Source organism: Doryrhamphus excisus, chromosome 2, assembly GCF_030265055.1.
Source record: "Doryrhamphus excisus isolate RoL2022-K1 chromosome 2, RoL_Dexc_1.0, whole genome shotgun sequence".
In the NCBI taxonomy this organism is placed as follows: Eukaryota; Metazoa; Chordata; class Actinopteri; order Syngnathiformes; family Syngnathidae; genus Doryrhamphus; species Doryrhamphus excisus.
The window spans coordinates 19,462,190-19,480,786 of record NC_080467.1 but is presented as its reverse complement, the minus strand read 5'-3'; the positions used below and the strand labels follow the sequence as shown (position 1 = coordinate 19,480,786).

Genomic DNA, 18,597 nt, shown 5'->3' with positions numbered 1-18,597 from the left:
AGTGTAAGGATGGCAATTATTCATCTTTTACCAAAATCAACCAAGCCATATTTCATAATCAAGCTGACAAAGTAGATACATTTTACATACAGTAGAGAAGCATTTAAGGATGTGATATTAGTCACTTTTCTTGATTTTTTTATTCTATAGTTTGTATGACATTTTAATGTATTTTTTATTGTACTTATTGTGTTTTAGCATTTATTTATGTGTAAAATCACTCCAATGTAGGGCAAAATATTACTACGTATACACACTAATATACATATACTACTAATAATAAATTAATTAATAATATTAATTAATAATTAATAAGAATTAATAATTCTGGGATTTTTTGTGTGAGCATTATTGCTATTTATTTAGTTTGTTATGTATACTTTTTTATTTCATTTATTATATATTATTTATCCATTACTTATTTGTATTTTGTATTATTTTATTACATTCACCGCTTTTTCCTCACGAAGGTCGCGGGGGGTGCTGGAACCTATCCCAGCTGTCTTCGGACAAGAGGCGGGGTACACCCTGGACTGGTGGCCAGCCAATCACAGGGCACATATAGACAAACAACCATTCACACTCACATTCATACCTATGGACAATTTGGAGTGGCCAATTAACCTAGCATGTTTTTGGAATGTGGGAGGAAACCGGAGTACCCGGAGAAAACCCACGCATGCACAGGGAGAACATGCAAACTCCACACAGAGATGGCCGAGGGTGGAATTGAACCCTGGTCTCCTAGCTGTGAGGTCTGCGCGCTAACCACTCGACGGCCGTGCCACCTTGTATGACATTTAAATTTTTTTATGGCATTTATTGTGTTTTAGCATTTATTTATGTGAAAAATCACTCCAATGTAGGGCAAAATATTACAGTATAGTAAAGTAATAATACATAAATACAGTAAAGTATACACACGAAGATACATATACTGATAATTAATAATAATTCTGGGAGTGTTTTTTGTGTGAGCATTATTGTTATTTATGTAGTTTTTATTATATTATGTATACTTTTTATTTCATTTATTATATATTATTTATACATTACTTATTGTTTATTATATATTTTTTTATTTTTAATTACATTATATTTGTTATTTTTTATGATATGTTAAGGTTATGCTGTTCAATACATTGCGATGATAATTATTGTTACTTTTAATATTATTGTTATGTAATAATACAATTATTAGAATTTTTTTAATGTTATTTATTGTACATAATTTTTTATATATATTATTAAATATATATTGCATTTTAGATTTATTATTTTATTTATTGCATTTAAAAAAATATATTTTAATTCATTATTAAACCAAAACCCAATAAGTATTACTATTAAGGGCTTAAAAAATTGTAAACATTATTGTATTTTTTAAATTAAATGTATAACTATTATTTTGCTGAAAGTTTCCAGTGTAGGTTAAGGTGTGCAAAGATATAAAATATATTCAAAAAATGCGAATTACTTATTTATATTTCTTGTTTATTTTTCCATCCAGCATATCCTGGTGATAAAAATCCTGGTGCACGTTGGACAGCCGTGGTTGAGGAAGCGTACCTTTAAAAAAGACTATTTTGTGGTCTCCGGGTCTCTCGTACACGGCGTCCAAGCTGTCCAGGTTGGCGGGCAGGCCCCTCCAGAACCAGTGGATCTGAGCGGGACGCAGCGACACCAGGTGCTTCTCTCGAGTGAGACGCCAAAAGTACTTCCCTTTGAGGTCAAAGACAGAAGGAGCGTAAGGTACCGTGTGTTCAAAAGCAATCGTTTGCAGCGAACAAGTAGGAATAAAAAACTCTCCGATCGTATGAGAAGGTTGAAAAAGAAACAGTGACTTTCTAATAGAGATTAGACAGGTTATTATTAATGTCAGTGCAAGTAAACAGCTTTGATAGCGAAGGTACAAAAGGCTTTTTCCTCTTGCTGTTGTCAGCGGGAGGCCGCCTCCTTCAGACGGCGCGCATGAAAGTCTGATGCAATTTCGGAAGCGCCGACTCTCAGCGGGGCTCAGCTGGCTCAGTCGGGCGTCTCCAGCAAACCCTCTCTCAGCCACCCCCCCCCCCCCTTTTTTTTTCATCATTTACCCTTCCTCTCACAACTTTTCGGCTCATTCTATTCATTCTTTCCACAAAAAAATAATAAAATTCCACCCACCAACCCCCACGTGGCTTTTGCTTCCGTCATTCTCGCGTTGGTGCTTGGCTTTACCTTTGAAAAAAAAGGCCTCTCCTCGTATCTGGGCCACTGCATCAAAGTAGCTGCTGCATCTGTCTGGAGTGTCTCGTGCAAGCCTGAGAAAGAGAGACTGCTTTAAAAAAAACAGCTAAAAGTGGACATTATCTTTTTAATGTTTAAACAGCACACTTGTTTGTGCAGTCTACTGATCTCCACATCCACATTTATTCGTGTTGAAACCCGACCTGTGGATGAAGTCAGGGGATCGGACTACACTCAAGGTTGACGAGAGCAAATTAATTTTCTTCATTTATGAGCGATTTAAAGCATAGACGTGGACGGTATGTTAACGATGACTCCATTGAACACCCACGGCCGAGTACAGGAGGGTCTATACACCGACACAGATCTCCGTTCAGGTCTCTGTTAACACACAGGTTGAGTTCTACTGACGTCAAAGCGATCCGTACTTTGTAAACGTGGATCTAGGTATGTGCCTTGGAGGTGGAAAAGCGCTCTACACGACTATATTACTTCAGAACGACTACTAATTGCTGCATTGTGTCTCAGCAGCACATCCATTGGGGCGCTGCAATGACGTCAGCCTCCCTCTGGTGTACCGAGGCAGTACGGGTTCTTTTCCCCCATTTTTGTTCCATTTTACAGTTATACGACGCTTTAAAAAGCTCCTGATAATAGTGTGACACTATACCCTCAGCCAAAGGATCATTTTCCTCAGACATGCTCCCTGCTAAGCTTTATAAATATTTTTGCCTGCGGTCGGACCCGGGGGGGGGGACGCCCTCCTTTTACGTTAAGGCTCACACACGCACATGATTCATAAATGGACAAACTTAAGTCTAATTATCCTTGATAATGGAAGAAGATACAAGCTGACAGGAGCTGCAGTTGCTTCGGGGAACCACTTAATTAGCTGGGCTGGCTCCCGAGCGCACTCTTACCGATGCACCACGCTGATACGGCACCTCATATCATTATTTCATATTAAGCCGCAAACACTGGTTATGCAGGCCGTTTTGAGTATTCCTGCATGGCTTCATTACGTCTGTTTCTCAGCATGAGCGGGAAAACATTACAGCAAATTAGAAGAAAAGCATTATACATTCCAAAGTACAGAAAAGCCATAAAAATGTGAAATTCGCCCCATAACCAAGTCTAACTTTGCTGCCTTATGAGAAAAACATTAAGAGTACAATGTTTGTAAATGACTGGATTCATCTCTTTTGTGTACAACGTTACGGTTCTGTAACCTTGCATGCAATTTAAAGCAATTTACAGTAATCTGTGTAAGTATAAAGTACATGAAAAAGCATTCTCCTAATTGGATGTGTCAGCATTTCTTTGGAATCTTCTCTGTATTGTTCCCTGAAAAATATGTTTACTTACTGCAGAATGGATTTGTTTTGTGGAATGTCCAACAGGATGGGAGGTTCAGATGTTTGAGGGGTGCCTGGATGGTTCGTGTGGGACACAGAGTCACGAACACCTGCCATGAGGGGAAAGGTCAAATAGAATGAATAGATCCGCCCCCAGCCAAAACACTCGGGACGCCCGCACAAGATAATGTGATCTAATGCGGGATAATAATGCTCACTTTGTTGTTTGTAGTGTCACTAATGTCCTCTGCTGCTGCTTCTTGCGTCGCCTAATTGCCACCATCTGTTCTCTCCGTGTACCATGAGGTCACGTAACAGCCCGTTCCTTGCAATCAGGTCGCATGGAGCTTATCAATACCAGATGATAGACCATTTAGACCAGTGGTTCGCAACTGGTTTGGCTGTGGAACCCATCAACCAGAATTCTTTCTACTTAAATTTCTTTTGTATTTAAAGGGACAGTTTGGAACAGCTGCCTGATATCAACCTGATATCAGCATAAAAATGCAAATCGGTTGATATCGGTATCTGATTTTTTTTCCAGATCATGAAAAACACCTATATGGGCTGCACGGCGGTTGAGTGGTTAGCATGCAGGCCTCACAGCTATGAGACCCGAGTTCAATTCCACCCTTGGCTATCTCTGTGTGGAGTTTGCATGTTCTCCCCATGCATGCGTGGGTTTTCGGTTTCCTCCCACATGAATGATAGCAAAATGATAGCTCCTAGCAAAACATGCTAGGTTAATTGGCGACTCCAAATTGTCCATAGGTATGAATGTGAGTGTGAATGGTTGTTTGTCTATATGTGCCCTGTGATTGGCTGGCCACCAGTCCAGGGTGTACCCCGCCTCTCGGCCAAAGACAGCTGGGATAGGCTCCAGCACCTGTGTTCATTCCACCAAAGGACATACGTCATGTTACACATATCGGTATCGGTTGATATCGGTATCGAGAATTGAAGGTTGGGCAATATCATTGATAATAATCATTGATTTAGACTGTACGAAGCAAAGCACTGTAAGCATGCACGTTTATTAGCCATTTTGATTCTAGAACATTACAATTTGTGGACGAATCTACCGGACATACAAGACACCTGCAGGGGTTTACAATTTGGTATCGGCATCGCATCCTTTCAACATCAAACAGTACCTGGTTTTGGAAAAGTGTCAATAGTGAGGAAAAGGGATTCTTACCATAGAGCTGCCAGACTCGGACCTTGTCTTCATAAGGTAAGTCATACTTCAGAGGGTCTCCTACAGGACCCTGGTAGTACGGTCTCATGATGGACTCCATGGCTGAGGTGTGGACCAGACCGATGGCGTGACCAAACTCATGGACGGCCACGGCAAACAGGTCCATCCCGTGGGAGTCTGAGGAAGACAGAGAAGACAGTGATTAGTTCTATTGACCCACATTTGGGTTTTATCTGTGGCAAATGTGCTGACTACACATTTAAATTGGTAACCTTGGATGGGTCTGTTGGTGTGTCGGCAGTAGCTACATAAATAGTGACTTATGGTGCTGCAGATTAAAGAAAATCGTTATAATTGTTGACAATGTTGATGATTCTTGGTTGATTGACCGAACCTTCCTGTCAGTTGGGGACAGGGCTTTTCTCCGACGTATTACTTGTACCCGAGAACGACCTGTTTAACAACCTATTCCAGATGTTAGATCCATGCTTACAGAACAAATTAAAAGCCGTGACAGGCTAAATCAAGATGATTCCCGCACTGTTGGTGCTACAGGGAGATAACTTTGGTAATCCTGGCCAAGTCTCAGGGTTGCCAGTTAGAACCAGAGAGCAGGAAGACACCTCGGGAGGCTTCAGGCTCTTCCACCGCGGCAATTGGTAGAAAAAAGAGGAACAAAGAAAGCCTCCTAAATTCCATGTGCAACCCTACGCTTCGATACAAAGGCTGAGGCTTTTGAAAAATACGGCGCTAAGCCAATGCACAGCCCCTTTGCACCTGGAGGCTGAAGCCTACATTTGGCTAACCTTAGCTTGACACCCGCTAGGGACACACTGTCGTCCTACCAGGTCCCAGCAAGACAAATGGCACATGTAATCTACAGGAGCACCCGGCGGACAGAGGAAAGGTGAACAAAAGGAGGGATTGAGAGAGAGCTAGCGTGGTGTTTACGACCCATGTGAGGATGAAACAATAGAGATCATGCCCACGGACAAAGTGGAAGTGTAGAGAATCGGGCGGATGAAGGCAGAGCGCGATAGAGACGGAAGAGCTTTGTGAAGCTCTACAGGCGATGAAAATGCTTTTATGTTCCCCCGTCTCGGCTTTGCTCCGTCGGATTCACAAGTGAGTCATTAAGTAGCTTTTATATCGACTTGAATGCTTTTGCCGTGTGATGTTGGGGGGTGGGGGGGGCACCTCCAAACGTTATTTAGGTCAAGAATACAGTATCTTTTCATTAATCAATTTTTTTTCCCTAGACATATACATTATTTATTCATTCTTTTAATGTATACACCTTTTCTGACCAGTTCCCAAATACCAAGTGGCATAAAAACTGGCGTAATCCTACAAAAACTGTGGTCACAAGGCGGTATTGATGAGACATTACCTTACATAACGCTACCCTAACACTGCATGAAGTCAGCTATGACATGTCCGGCATGATAAAGTGGAAAAAAAAATTCTCCTCCCATTCTGTGTGGAAGTGGTAAGTTTTTGGCTGAATAAGAAGAAATAAATTTGAGGCTAGCTGGTTAGCTGGTCATAAACAGGTTTTCTATGGTCTAATTACAAAAATATAAAATAATAATATAACATTGAATTCTGTATTGCAGAAGTTCATTTTTCGTGGTCAGAAGGACAACTGTAATGAAAACCTGCAAAAAAAAAGCGATCAATCTTTATCTCACGTGACACCTGGTGACCAGCATAGAATACAACATATCATCAGAAGGTCTTTGAATGCATCTTCAGGATGCCTTATGTTTGTATTTTAGTTCATTTAGTAATTGTTATGTTTGAAAGAGATTATTTTAGGCAAAAAAAAATTGGAAAGTTTGCTGAAATATGAATATGTTTGGACTAACAATTGGTCATATTAAACCATAACCATTTAGCATGATTTATGAATTAATATACTGTATTTGAAAAAATAAAAATGATACATTGAAGCTATGAAATTTGAAGCAAAATTTCCATAAATTCATATTTTTTAATATAATAGTATATGCAGACACAGTACATTGGAACAATTCACCTGCATAATGAAGCTTTTGTTACACGGGAGCTAATTAGTTGTCAGCATCAGATCTTCTAAAAGGGTGATAATTAATGTAAGCCATTGGATGCCTATCAGAGGAAAAAAGACCACTCCTTGGACCTCCACTTATTTGATTACCCTTCTCGCTACTCTTAATGGACGTCAAGACACAGCAAGGGCCAACGGGTCCAGTTAATGTGCTGCTTAATATTCCACTATTCAGCATCATCACACACATTAGGAGATGGCCTTAGCGGACCGAGATTTAATGTCCCGCTGAGAACAATGCAATGGGAGGATGTGGAAGGGAATTAGCCAAGGCAATTACTCAGCTTTGGATTTGATCCGATAAGGTCCGTTTCTCAACAGATGACTACAGAGCTGTAGCGCTAACATTCATATGACCTAAGAAGTTCCTGAAGGCATCAGTGCGTCTAGTATGAAAGTTGGACATTGATGAATCCGATGCCAATAGCCGTTACAGTAATAAACAGTTGGAAATCAATGACATTTGGTTTATTGAGTTCAATTAATTGTTGATTCATTGCAATTGAGACAAAATGGAGTGTTAATACTCCATTTTACCGGCACGGGCGCTGTTGATTCAGTCTCAACTACAAATGACTACGGCTACATCCAATCATATACTACTGATCAAAGTCTGTATACATTTGCTTGGTTTGACTTCAATAAAAGTAAAGTCAAAATAAAGTCACGACTTAACGACCATTGGACAGTGGGGGTCCCAGGTTGAGAGTCGAGCCTCTACACAGGCTACGATGCTTCCTGAGGAACCCCCCAAGGCCGTGTCCACTCTGGGTAAAAGGGAGATTTCCTGGTGGTTTTCTCCCCAAGCATCCAGCAGTCAAACATAAAGGTATGCGTTTGCTTTTTTGGATTAAAAGGTCTGATGCACTCGGAAGTAAATTTCACCCTTGAGGGGGTTCATCACTGCAGGGGTTTGGCTTGAAAGGAGGAATGACTTGCAAAGTTTGATGAGTCATAGAACCCTTTCAGACCCACACATAGTAAGTAAGTACGCTGGAGGTCACTTTAATGTACGAGCAAAACAATGACTCTCACTAAATACGTAGTTGCATCACACGGGCTCAGTTGGAGTGTTTTGAAAAATGAGTAATCTTGTCATGATGCAAGTTCTTTGTGAAGATTAACATCCAAATCCTGCCACTTGAGCTGTAACACTTGGACTAAGTTGATTTTTGAAGCATGTCTCATTCGACTTGTACGAGTCTGTGCTCTAACACAGGAGGCCGTGGGGAACGTGTTGTGACAAATAATGAATACAGTCATCTGGACGAGTCTGACCCCTTTCCTCTTCACTTCATTGCGCTCATTACCTTAACCCGCATTTGTGCAGCTGTTGCCGATGCACCACCCCCACCCCCCCCACCCCATTGCTACTTGCAAACATCCAGCGACGCACCGCTTGTCCTGCCGCTAATGCAGACTGGTGAGAGATGTAATGGGGCCAGACCGAGGGCGGCCCTGTTACATATGGCTTATAGCCATGACAGAGAAAGCTACGGAAGGACATTTCAGAAATGTCAAGGTTGATTTTTCGCCAGAAAGACATTTCATTTGATAGTTTCCAAGGAAAACAACTCATTTATTGAGGAGCCACAAACAAACTTTTTGGTTCAGTTTGGTACACACTTTATTGCATTTCTGTTATAAAGTGTCCCAAAATAACCAAGATTTTTCAACATCAATGCATCCATGCAGTTTGTTTAAAAGGTTTTGAAAATGATTAATTAGTAGTTGTATTCTAACATACTGGCCACCAGGAGTCAGGATTGAGGCGACAATAGCCACCAACTATGCCAGGGGTCTCAAACACGCGGCCCGCGGGCCAAATGCAGCCCGCAGGACACCAGTTTGAGGCCTCCGCCTTGATATGAAAGTTTAATGTTAGTGCGGCCCACGCAAGTTTGATATGGATGCTGTATGGTATCATGTACCCAGAAAAAATGATTACGTTTGATTCATGTTCATGTTAAAGGTTAAATAACTGTTAATAGTTATCCTCCCTATCCGTGTGGAAGTGGTAAGTGTTTGGCTATTTAAGTTTAAAGGAAATAACTTGAAGGCTACCGTTTAGGTCGCTAGCTCTCTAGTTTGCGAGTTAGCATGTGTCTCAAGACCCTGCAGTTGTGCAATATGTTGTAAATAAAAAGAGTATAAATGTGACTATAGTCGTGTTTTGTCATGTCTACAGGGCTCTAATAATGCTTTGTTCATTTTAATCTGAAAAAAATCATTTGTCTACCCACCAACTATATGTGCTTTCTTAAGTTTTTATTATTTGCCGTTTTATTATTATTATTATTATTATATTTATTTATTACTGATTGATTGATTTTCTTTATTCTTGATTTGTTTATTTATTTTTCATCTTGTTTTGTGCAGAAAAATAAAAAGTAAGATATTTGAGAACAGTGGAATGTTTGGAGCTTTATTGTAGAAAATCGGAACAGAAGCAAAGTTTATTCATTTTTCTGTTTTTAATAAATGCATTTTTTATTATTTTTTTTGAAAACCTGATGCGGCCCAGTCTCACCCAGACCCTAGCTCCAGTGCCCCCCAAGTAAATTGAGTTTGAGACCCCTGAACTATGCTGTCAATGCTAACATGAGAGTCTATGTCATTTCTCATTTACTTCGAAGACGTCTTATTTCTATTATTATGTCAACTATATTGGGTAATACAAACGTATATATGACTATAGGGGTGTGATATCATGTCTAAAAGTCTCCTATAATACTAAATACAACATATAGAAACAGGATTTGGGCAAAAATGTTGCAAAAGGGTAAACCACCCCTTATGTGGTAGTCGCAGGGATTGTGGGCTCAATTCCCACTCAACCAGTCATATAATTAATACAATCACTCCTTCTGCCAGTTATTAATGAAAATCACCACCTTGCACAATCAAAAAATAAGAGCAAAATAAGCCATCAGTACGCTTGAAATGTATCAGGGTCGTCTCCAGCTTGAATAGGACGTGTGGTCGAAAATGAATGGCTGGGTTCATCAGCACCTCAAATAAAGCCTCCAAAAAGATGTTTGGTTTTGTTATGAACTGAAATTGAGCATGATTCATCCGCTCCTCTGTTCAGACGACATAGAGATAATGTGAGAAGAAGCAGGTGTAACAGATTGTAAGGTTTTGCTGGAGGGAAAAAGGAGGGAGTAAGAAATAATGTAAAAGGCATCATGACAAACTCATCTCTCGGCAATGGGCACTTTTTAAGAGGATCCACGGCGCACAAGTTGCAATCATTCTTGCACTTTGCAACCCTTCACAGGAATAAATGGATGGAGCCTTGACACAGACACATCTGGGATGGAGACTGAACTTTCCAACTACAAAATTGGATTCTCTCAGCCATGTTGGTGACAACAATAGTCACACATTCCTTAAATAACCTTCTCGCATATACACTAGCTTCTGTCTTCTATTTGACGGCCAAACATAGAGGCTTCAGACAAACTAAAGCTACAGAGGCTGAAATAAGTCCGTTCTTGGAAGTAAATGGACACAATAAAAAATAATTGTTGCATGAATGTCAGACTGTTCTCGGAGAAGATGCTTTTATTACATGACATAACACCTGGACGAATCCCTGTGTGTAGATACGACTGGATTTTAACACCAAAACTTTCTATTAAATAGACTGAAAATCATACATGTGTATTGAGTTAGTCAGCGGCTGCCAAGATGGCTATGATCTCCAAGCTAGATGCTGTTAGCGTCCAGTAGTTAGTGTCCTAATTAAACAACACCGCGGTCTAAAATACCCCATTTCTGATATCATTGGAGTTGCACATAACTTACAGACACATCCAGACACATATTAGAAAGCATTCCCGGTATCCTTTAACACTTAAAGGCAGCACATGCTAAATTATGTACAGTATATACTAGGGGTGGACAAATGTTTTGACTCGCGGGCCGCATTGCTTTAACCAAATTTATGGGGGGGGCCAGACTATATATTTTGACATGTATCAGTCCACCTGGAAGTACTGTATCTGTAAAAGTGTGTGTGTTGTGTCCCTTTTATTCAGGAGCACTTTGTAAACAGCAGACCACATTAAATAACCAAATGGGCCCCGGGCCGTAGTTTGCCCACCCCTGTGGGGGTGTGGAGTTTGCATGTTCTCCCCGTGCATGCGTGGGTTTTCTCCGGGTACTCCAGTTTTCTCCCACATTCCAAAAACATGCTAGGTTAATTGGCCACTCCAAATTGTCCATACGTATGAATGTGAGTGTGAATGGTTGTTTGACCTCTCGTGAGGATAAGCGGTACAAAATGAATGAATGAATGTATTGTAATAATCATGTGGTGTCCAATCATCACAGTTGTTGTTAAGAAAATAGTTGTTACTATTTTTTTTATTATTTTTTTCCCTTTTGTCATCGAACACTGCAAAAAATAAGCAAGTAACAAAAAAATGTGACTCCCTTGTCAAGTTTCGAGTCAGCAAATTCGGAGAACATTTATACATACTTATTTAAGGAATATTGTGGAGAAACATAGAACAAAATCAAACGGGGCGGGACTAAAATCCCTGCAACATAAAAACGGACGCACAGAATTTTGCAAATGTTTGAGAATCTTAACTAAGATGCAAGGAAATGGTGCGCGGTAGCATGATATGCGCTTAAATGGTATATACTGTCATTTCCCATCTATAAGCCACATTTTGGAGCCTGCTAATTTATGGCTAAAAGAACTACACTTCCCATGGTGCTTAGAGTGCCGACACAGAAAGTAGTGCATTTCCACAATAGAAGTTAATAAAACATGTTTTGAATTCTTATGATGATTTGACAAATTTGATCAGTTTGATCAACTGTAAAATTACTACAGTTTCTGCTTGAACCGCCGCTGACACGTGATGCTAGGAACTCTGAGTCTAGGTAGGAGCGGAACTGTATATATCTACTGTATATCCAAATACACCAACTCAACATTAGTTTTGGACTGTTTGCTATCTCTCTCCTGTCCATACGTCATTCAGGAAGAAGCGACTGGCGAGTAGATGAGGTCACATAAAAGTTCAGTCATTCAGATGAAAGTGACACTAAAGACACGGAGTACGATAAAATGGGAAGTAATGCCGAAGCTATAAACTGTCTGATGGTAAAGACACATCCGCCGCCTACAAGATCACTCCATCGACTCGGTTCATTTGAATGAGTGGGCACCAGTCTCGCACTGACTTTTATTTTTCTTCTTCCTTTGAGCCACAGATGCTGAGATGAGGAACATTATAATACAGACATTTGTTTTCAGTTTATCCAAGACCTACAGCAAAGCCCGTTTAATTCTGTCACTGCACTGGAAAAAGGAGTGGAGCAAAGAGGAGATTCCAAAGGAAGACGTATTGTGTGCTGTGAGATTTTGACATCGTGAAGAGCAAACATTCCCAACTCCAAACATCCGAACAGAATGCTGTGTTTTCCCAGATCTGACCACAAATAAGCAGGCTGACTTAGCATCGTGTCCTCACTTCAAACCGGCACATCTCTCACGGGTAAGCTTGGATGAAAACAAGTTGGCTTGATCAATGAAGATAAGCACTTAGACCAGAAACACGCCGACTGAATTTGTTAACACTGGAATGAGCCAACATAATCTGCTTCTTAAAATAACATACATTCTGGAATAACAACGACAATCAACTTTACGAGAACCCTGTAGATGACGGTTGAAATGTGAAAGACTCTTCCTCTCTCTTACCTGGTGATCTGAAGGTCCAAGCCTCGTCGTCGTCAAAGTGCGTATCCCCAGCGGTGAACCTCTCTCCCGGAAAAAAAGCATGGGCCACAGCACCCCCGGGCCCGTCAAAGGGATATCCATCATTGTGGTCGGCTTTGGTGAAGTCGATCTGAATGTCGGCGTTGCTTCCTGCCACCTCGTGGAAGTTCAGCGGTGCGATGTCACTCCACACCTTCAGGGCGTAATACATGAGGGCTCGAACCGTGTCCCTGCCCAGTAAGGCCGAATCCTTCGGGAAGGTCCGCACTCTTGAGACAAAGCAGAAGGAAGAAGCAAGGTCACGTGGGATACATGAGGCCAAACAAAACATCATCCATGACTTCAGCTCAGTGAGCCTCTCACATGTGTTTTCATTTTCCTTTGGCTTTACCGTCAAACCTTGGTTTTCATCCAAACTTTTTGCTCAAATTTTTGAGGTAAAATTGCAGAGTTTGAGTATTCCACGCAGCAAACTCGTCCGCTTTCCCTGTACTGTGTCATTCTGCGAAATCAAGTGCCCAAACAAAGCTCCATACGGGCTTACTGTCTGTGTATTTGTCATTGACAGCCATTGCTAAACAACCTGCCATGGGACCAAAATAAGTGACTATAGGGCCCGATTAATATTTAGACAGCTGTAATGCTCCGTATAAATATTTCATTTATGGAATAACCAGTCCAGGGTGTACCCCGCCTCTTGCCCGAAGTCAGCTGGGATAGGCTCCAGCATACATAAAAATGGATGGAGTCCAATGAACCACAATAAATTCCACTACATATATTTGGCTACAATGAATCATTACATTGATGAAACCAATCAACTGAATAGTGAAAAGTTGACTTGTATGTAAATACATCAAAAACTTTGACCTGAGTGAGTGTGATGTGCGTTGAGCAGGTCTACGCCATTTTTGTGTGCACCCTGAAACGAGTTGGACAGAGCGGCAAGTGATGAACGCCTGATTTAATTTTCTCAACCTCGTTAATTCCTTCGCACAATTTCCACCTCCATTTGTCCACCGGGTAAGGGAGCGAGCATTGATGCGCATGGATAGTTCGCACACACATTGGCGCCATCTAATAGAACTTTCTATTTGAGGCGTTTCAATTGAAGAGCGGCTGAGAGGTAGAGGAGACTACCGCAGGGTGGCAAGCTCACAGGGAGAAGCATGAGAGGAAAACGCCACAAATTACCTGCTGCCCATGGCCTACAGCTTCCCAGCATGCTTCCAGGTCCTGTGGCTGTGCAGCTCCACAGAGACGCGGTGATGCTCAGTACATGCAAATGACATCCCACGCACACGTAAACACACAACACTGACCTCCTGTGCGGCGCTACACTATGTAGACACGCACTAATTAGCCTCCTCATTGAAATGAAGCGTCTCCCACTCTTGACACTCATGGACCCACTCGTGCATTCTAAGCTATTTTGCTGACAGGAGACACAACCCCACGCTGTGTATTAGCAAAGACTCAGCACATTCATTTGACACACTCGCACACAAGTCTTGTCATTCAGGCTGAGGATGAAGGGCTCAAAATGAAAAGGTCTTGTGAGGATCTTCACGCTTCTCACATTTTTACTCTCCGCTTTTTTTGGGGCATTTCACTCTTTCCTGTTTCCTCGACCATTGTGACTATTAAAGTCACCAACTTACACTGTGATATGAGATTTGAATAAGGCACTATAGTTTGTGTGTGTGTGTGTGTGTGTGTGTGTGTGTGGTTCCGCCAGGCGAGTTGTCAGGATGTCACCTGTTGAGAGCAGCTGGCAGATGAATGTTACTTGGTAGCTTTGAGTAAAAGAACATTAGTCAACGATGTGTTGTTTTGTGTAAAATACAAATGAATTCAATAATGTCACCAAAAACAAACCGTCATACTTGGATAAACTTTGGTTTGATAGGGTCTCAAGGGGATATTTTTTAAACCAATACTAAACAAATACATACAAATATATCCCTGGTTTATTATGGTTAATCACAGTTAATGCAATAACTATCATTTCAAATCATTATGTATTGTAATGGGCTGCACGGGATTGAGTGGTTAGCGCGCAGGCCTCACACCTAGGAAACCTGAGTTCAAATCCACCCTCGGCCATCTCTGTTTGGAGTTTGAATGTTCTCCCCGTGCATGCGTGGGTTTTCTCCGGGTACTCCGGTTTTGCTCCCACATTCCAAAAACATGCTAGGTTAATTGGCAACTCCAAATTGTCCATAGGTATGAATGTGAGTGTGAATGGTTGTTTGTCTATATGTGCCCTGTGATTGGCTGGCCACCAGTCCAGGGTGTACCCCGCCTCTCGCCCGAAGACAGATGGGATAGGCTCCAGCACCCCTTGTGAGGATAAGCGGTACAAAATGAATGAATGAATGTATTGTAATAATCATGTGGTGTCCAACATCGCCGCTGTTAATAAAAAAGTTGTTACTATTTTTGGGTAGTTATTTTTTTCCCTTTTGTCATCGAACACTGCAAAAAATAAGCAAGTTTTGATTCAACATCAACTACAAATTTTTACTCCCTTGTCAAGTTTCGAGTCAGCAAATTCGGAGAACATCTATGCATACTTATTAAAGGAATATTGTGGAGAAACGTAGAACAAAATCAAACGGGGCGGGACTTTTATGCAACATAAAAATGGACGCACAGAATTTTGCAAATGCTTGAGAATCTTAACAAAGATGCAAGGAAATGGTGTGCGGTAGCATAATATGCGCTTAAATGGCAACTGCACTTTTTGGTGGAATTTTGCCCATCATTCCCAATCCTTATGTGAAACATGAACATGAACTTTCCCTTTTCTGTGCATTATTATTAAGACAACAAGTTAATATGAGCTAGCTAACAATGAACGTCATTGGGATACACCTATTTGGACTATGAAGACCAATATGAAGGGGAGAATTTAAGCTTTGTAATTTGTAATTAAAGTTATTTCTGATATACAGTATATGCAAGAAACTGTTTCAGCACCAAGTGAAATCATTCATTAAGATGGAGAGCTCTAATTAGTTTGAATGAATTGAATGCACTGCTTCTCAAATAGTGAGTGCTGAGATGTCAATATCATCATTCATTCATCCATTCATTCATTTTCTGCCGCTTATCCTCAAGCGGGTTGCGGGGGGTGCTGGAGCCTATCCCAGTTGTCTTGGGGCGAGAGGCGGGGTACACCCTGGACTGGTGGCCAGCCAATCACAGGGCACATACAGACAAACAACCATTCACACTCACATTCATACCTATGGACACTTTGGAGTCGCCAATTAAACTAGCATGTTTTGCTAGGATTTTGCTAGCATTCAATGTGGGAGGAAACCGAAACATGCAAACTCCACACAGAGCATGTTTTTGGAATGTGGGAGGAAACCGGAGTACCCGGAGAAAACCCACGCATGCACGGGGAGAACATGCAAACTCCACACAGAGATGGCCATGGGTGGACTCGAACTCAGGTCTCCCAGCTGTGAGGTCTGCGCGCTAACCACTCGACCAATACAAAAATAAATATTAGAGTAAATAAATGCATGGTTTATGCTCCCCTAAAAGAAAAAGGAATGTGCCAGCAAGGTGATAGCAGGCAGTGCTGCCGACAGCTGATATCGTTAAAGCAATATGCAATTTAGCGACTCAGGCAGAGGTTGATATTATTGTTCCCAATTATCCCAACTTAGATGAAATTGCGGCATGTCTGGAGGATGCGGTGACCTCTAAAAGAGAAGAATCCTCTCTTGGTGTGCAGGAGAAATGACACCAGTGCCAGATAACGAACACGTTAATGCACCATAATATGTATTTAAATACTGCACAGGATTGAAAGGAAAAAGAAAATGATGTGGCCATGCTATGGTGTGCGTGGTCATTAGCGCAAGCAGTTTCACGAGACGAGCTGAAACAGTCATACGGTGACACGGACGACATCGCAGCCCCTTTGGATACAGCTGTGGCGGTTCTTGACAGCCACTAACAGCTGTGAGCTATGACTATAATTAGCACTATGACGGACCCCCGCTGCTGACTTATGACTGTGGTTACCCTTCCTTCATTAGCAACCACTTTTGACTTTCAATCAGGTCTCACTTCGTTTAAATACGCTGTATTCGCTCGCCGGCTAATATTAATGATATAAACATAGTAATATCACAATGGACTTCAGGTACATCTCAGGAACTAATGTTCTTTGCACACTTCCCATTTGCTGCATTAGGAAGATAAATGCAGAACTAAAAGAAATAGACGTAGTTGTGTGCCTGGTATCGTGGTGCAGGTGCGGGTGGGTGGGCTGACCCACTGTCCTGCAAGTTCCAGACGTCTGTCTGAACCCACACATCCAATTCAAACGAACAGGCCATCATTAAGCTCTGCAGAGGCTGATAATGAAATAGAATTTGCGGTGTTGACGTGCAAATGCAACAGGGGAAGATTAGCTTTCTCGCCGTCTGTCTGTGTTTCCTCTCATTCAGCTCACCAAGTCTCAGATGAAAAGCACCCGGCCATTAGGGAAACGTACGGTACACCAGGTTTTTGCAGAGGTGAAGTACTGTAATTTCACAATAGATGTGTCATGCACAGCTTTTACCCGGGATAGACTCAATTTCCTTGATCGAATGTTGCTTTTTCAATAGCAGTGTTGTTCCGAGCATAATAATGCTGCCAGGTGTAGAAATGCCATAGAAGAGGTCTCTGTGGATGTACTTCCACTTCCCATAGTCATGATGCTCTTATTTAGAGCAGGGGTTTTCAAAGTTTGCCTCCTCTCTCAGAACATGAAAGTGCTCGGATTTCCTGGGGTCTATTTTACATTTTCTTCTCAACCTGGGTCTTTCACCCTAAAAATAACACCCATACTCAGCTTCAGAAATGGAAAAACGAACCAAGCCAAGCCAAGTAGTGCACCCCATGTTGAATCATTTGCTTCAAGACACAATTAATCAACCATCAGTTCAACTATCAGCAATCCATTCCAGTCACTGTTATTGGTGTTGTGTCGCGGATGTACGCATGTGCTCCACAAATGTCGCCACTATGTCAGCCACAAACCACCATTCCGGTGACATCACAAACAAAAACTCATTGGGAATTACTAGCTCGTACTCATAGTTCGACCAAAAGTTTGGTATGACATAACGTCCGGAGATCCAGTGGTGGAAATGCAGTGGTCCCTTGCCACAATGTAATATGGTATGTACAATAATCTCCCTCAGAATATGAATTTTAAGCTTTTTGTTCTTTTGTAATCAGCTCTAGACCATACGTAGGTACGTTTCAGGAAAATATCAGTTCTCAACAAAATAAAGGGAGAAAAACGGTGTTTTGTGAAAAGATACAATTAAAGCATAACTTTCCCTTTGACACAAATTTAGCCATATGCCGTATATTTAGTCAAAATGTCTAAACAACGACGCAACAACACAACAACATGACAATAACATTTTGATTGCACACAGAATGCTGGTGCCAACACCTCAAACGGTGGTTTGAGTCAAATTTCTGTCCTCTGTAGGGGGGGGCATGACTGAAAACAATTGAGAGCTAATGCTCTATAGCCACATTTCTACCATAGCATCGTTACTCTGACAATCCTCCCTCAGATTGCTACAGTGCCGGTCCTACTAAGAGCTGCTAGAGAGAATACGGAACAGCTTGAACAGCAGGTGCAGAACTGTTGCTCCAGCCGCTTATTTCATCAAATTGCTTCCTACCTCCAGGACAAATGCCTCTTTTTCCATTTGTTGGGAGGAGTCAGGCTTCGTTTTCTGCGTCCCGCCGTCACTTCAGTCTCAGAGACATCTGGCAGAGAACATCTGGGTGTTTTCATTAGACCCAACGTAGCTTGGTCTGTAAAGAAAAGTTCACTGTGTGAGCGATCTCAGGATGATTGATGTAGATTTTAGCATAGGGAAGAGAAAAATTTTATTCATTAATTAATGATCGTTATTTCGTGGTTGACCATGGTCAATTATTAGTCAAGTCAAATGTA

The 18,597-nt window shown here is 41.4% G+C and overlaps 1 protein-coding gene across 2 annotated transcripts in view; it reads right to left on the bottom strand.

Annotated features, from left to right (window-relative positions):
• Positions 1 to 18,597, bottom strand: part of LOC131109421 (matrix metalloproteinase-17-like) — an 82,951-nt gene that overhangs the window by 4,574 nt on the left and 59,780 nt on the right. For both annotated transcript variants that reach the window (XM_058061387.1, XM_058061396.1), the window contains 6 exons: positions 18,320 to 18,455; positions 12,591 to 12,877; positions 4,780 to 4,956; positions 3,592 to 3,691; positions 2,218 to 2,300; positions 1,570 to 1,722 (listed from right to left, as the gene is read on the bottom strand). In XM_058061387.1, the coding sequence (XP_057917370.1) occupies positions 1,570 to 1,722; positions 2,218 to 2,300; positions 3,592 to 3,691; positions 4,780 to 4,956; positions 12,591 to 12,877; positions 18,320 to 18,455 (936 nt within the window). The remainder of the gene's footprint in view (positions 1 to 1,569; positions 1,723 to 2,217; positions 2,301 to 3,591; positions 3,692 to 4,779; positions 4,957 to 12,590; positions 12,878 to 18,319; positions 18,456 to 18,597) is intronic.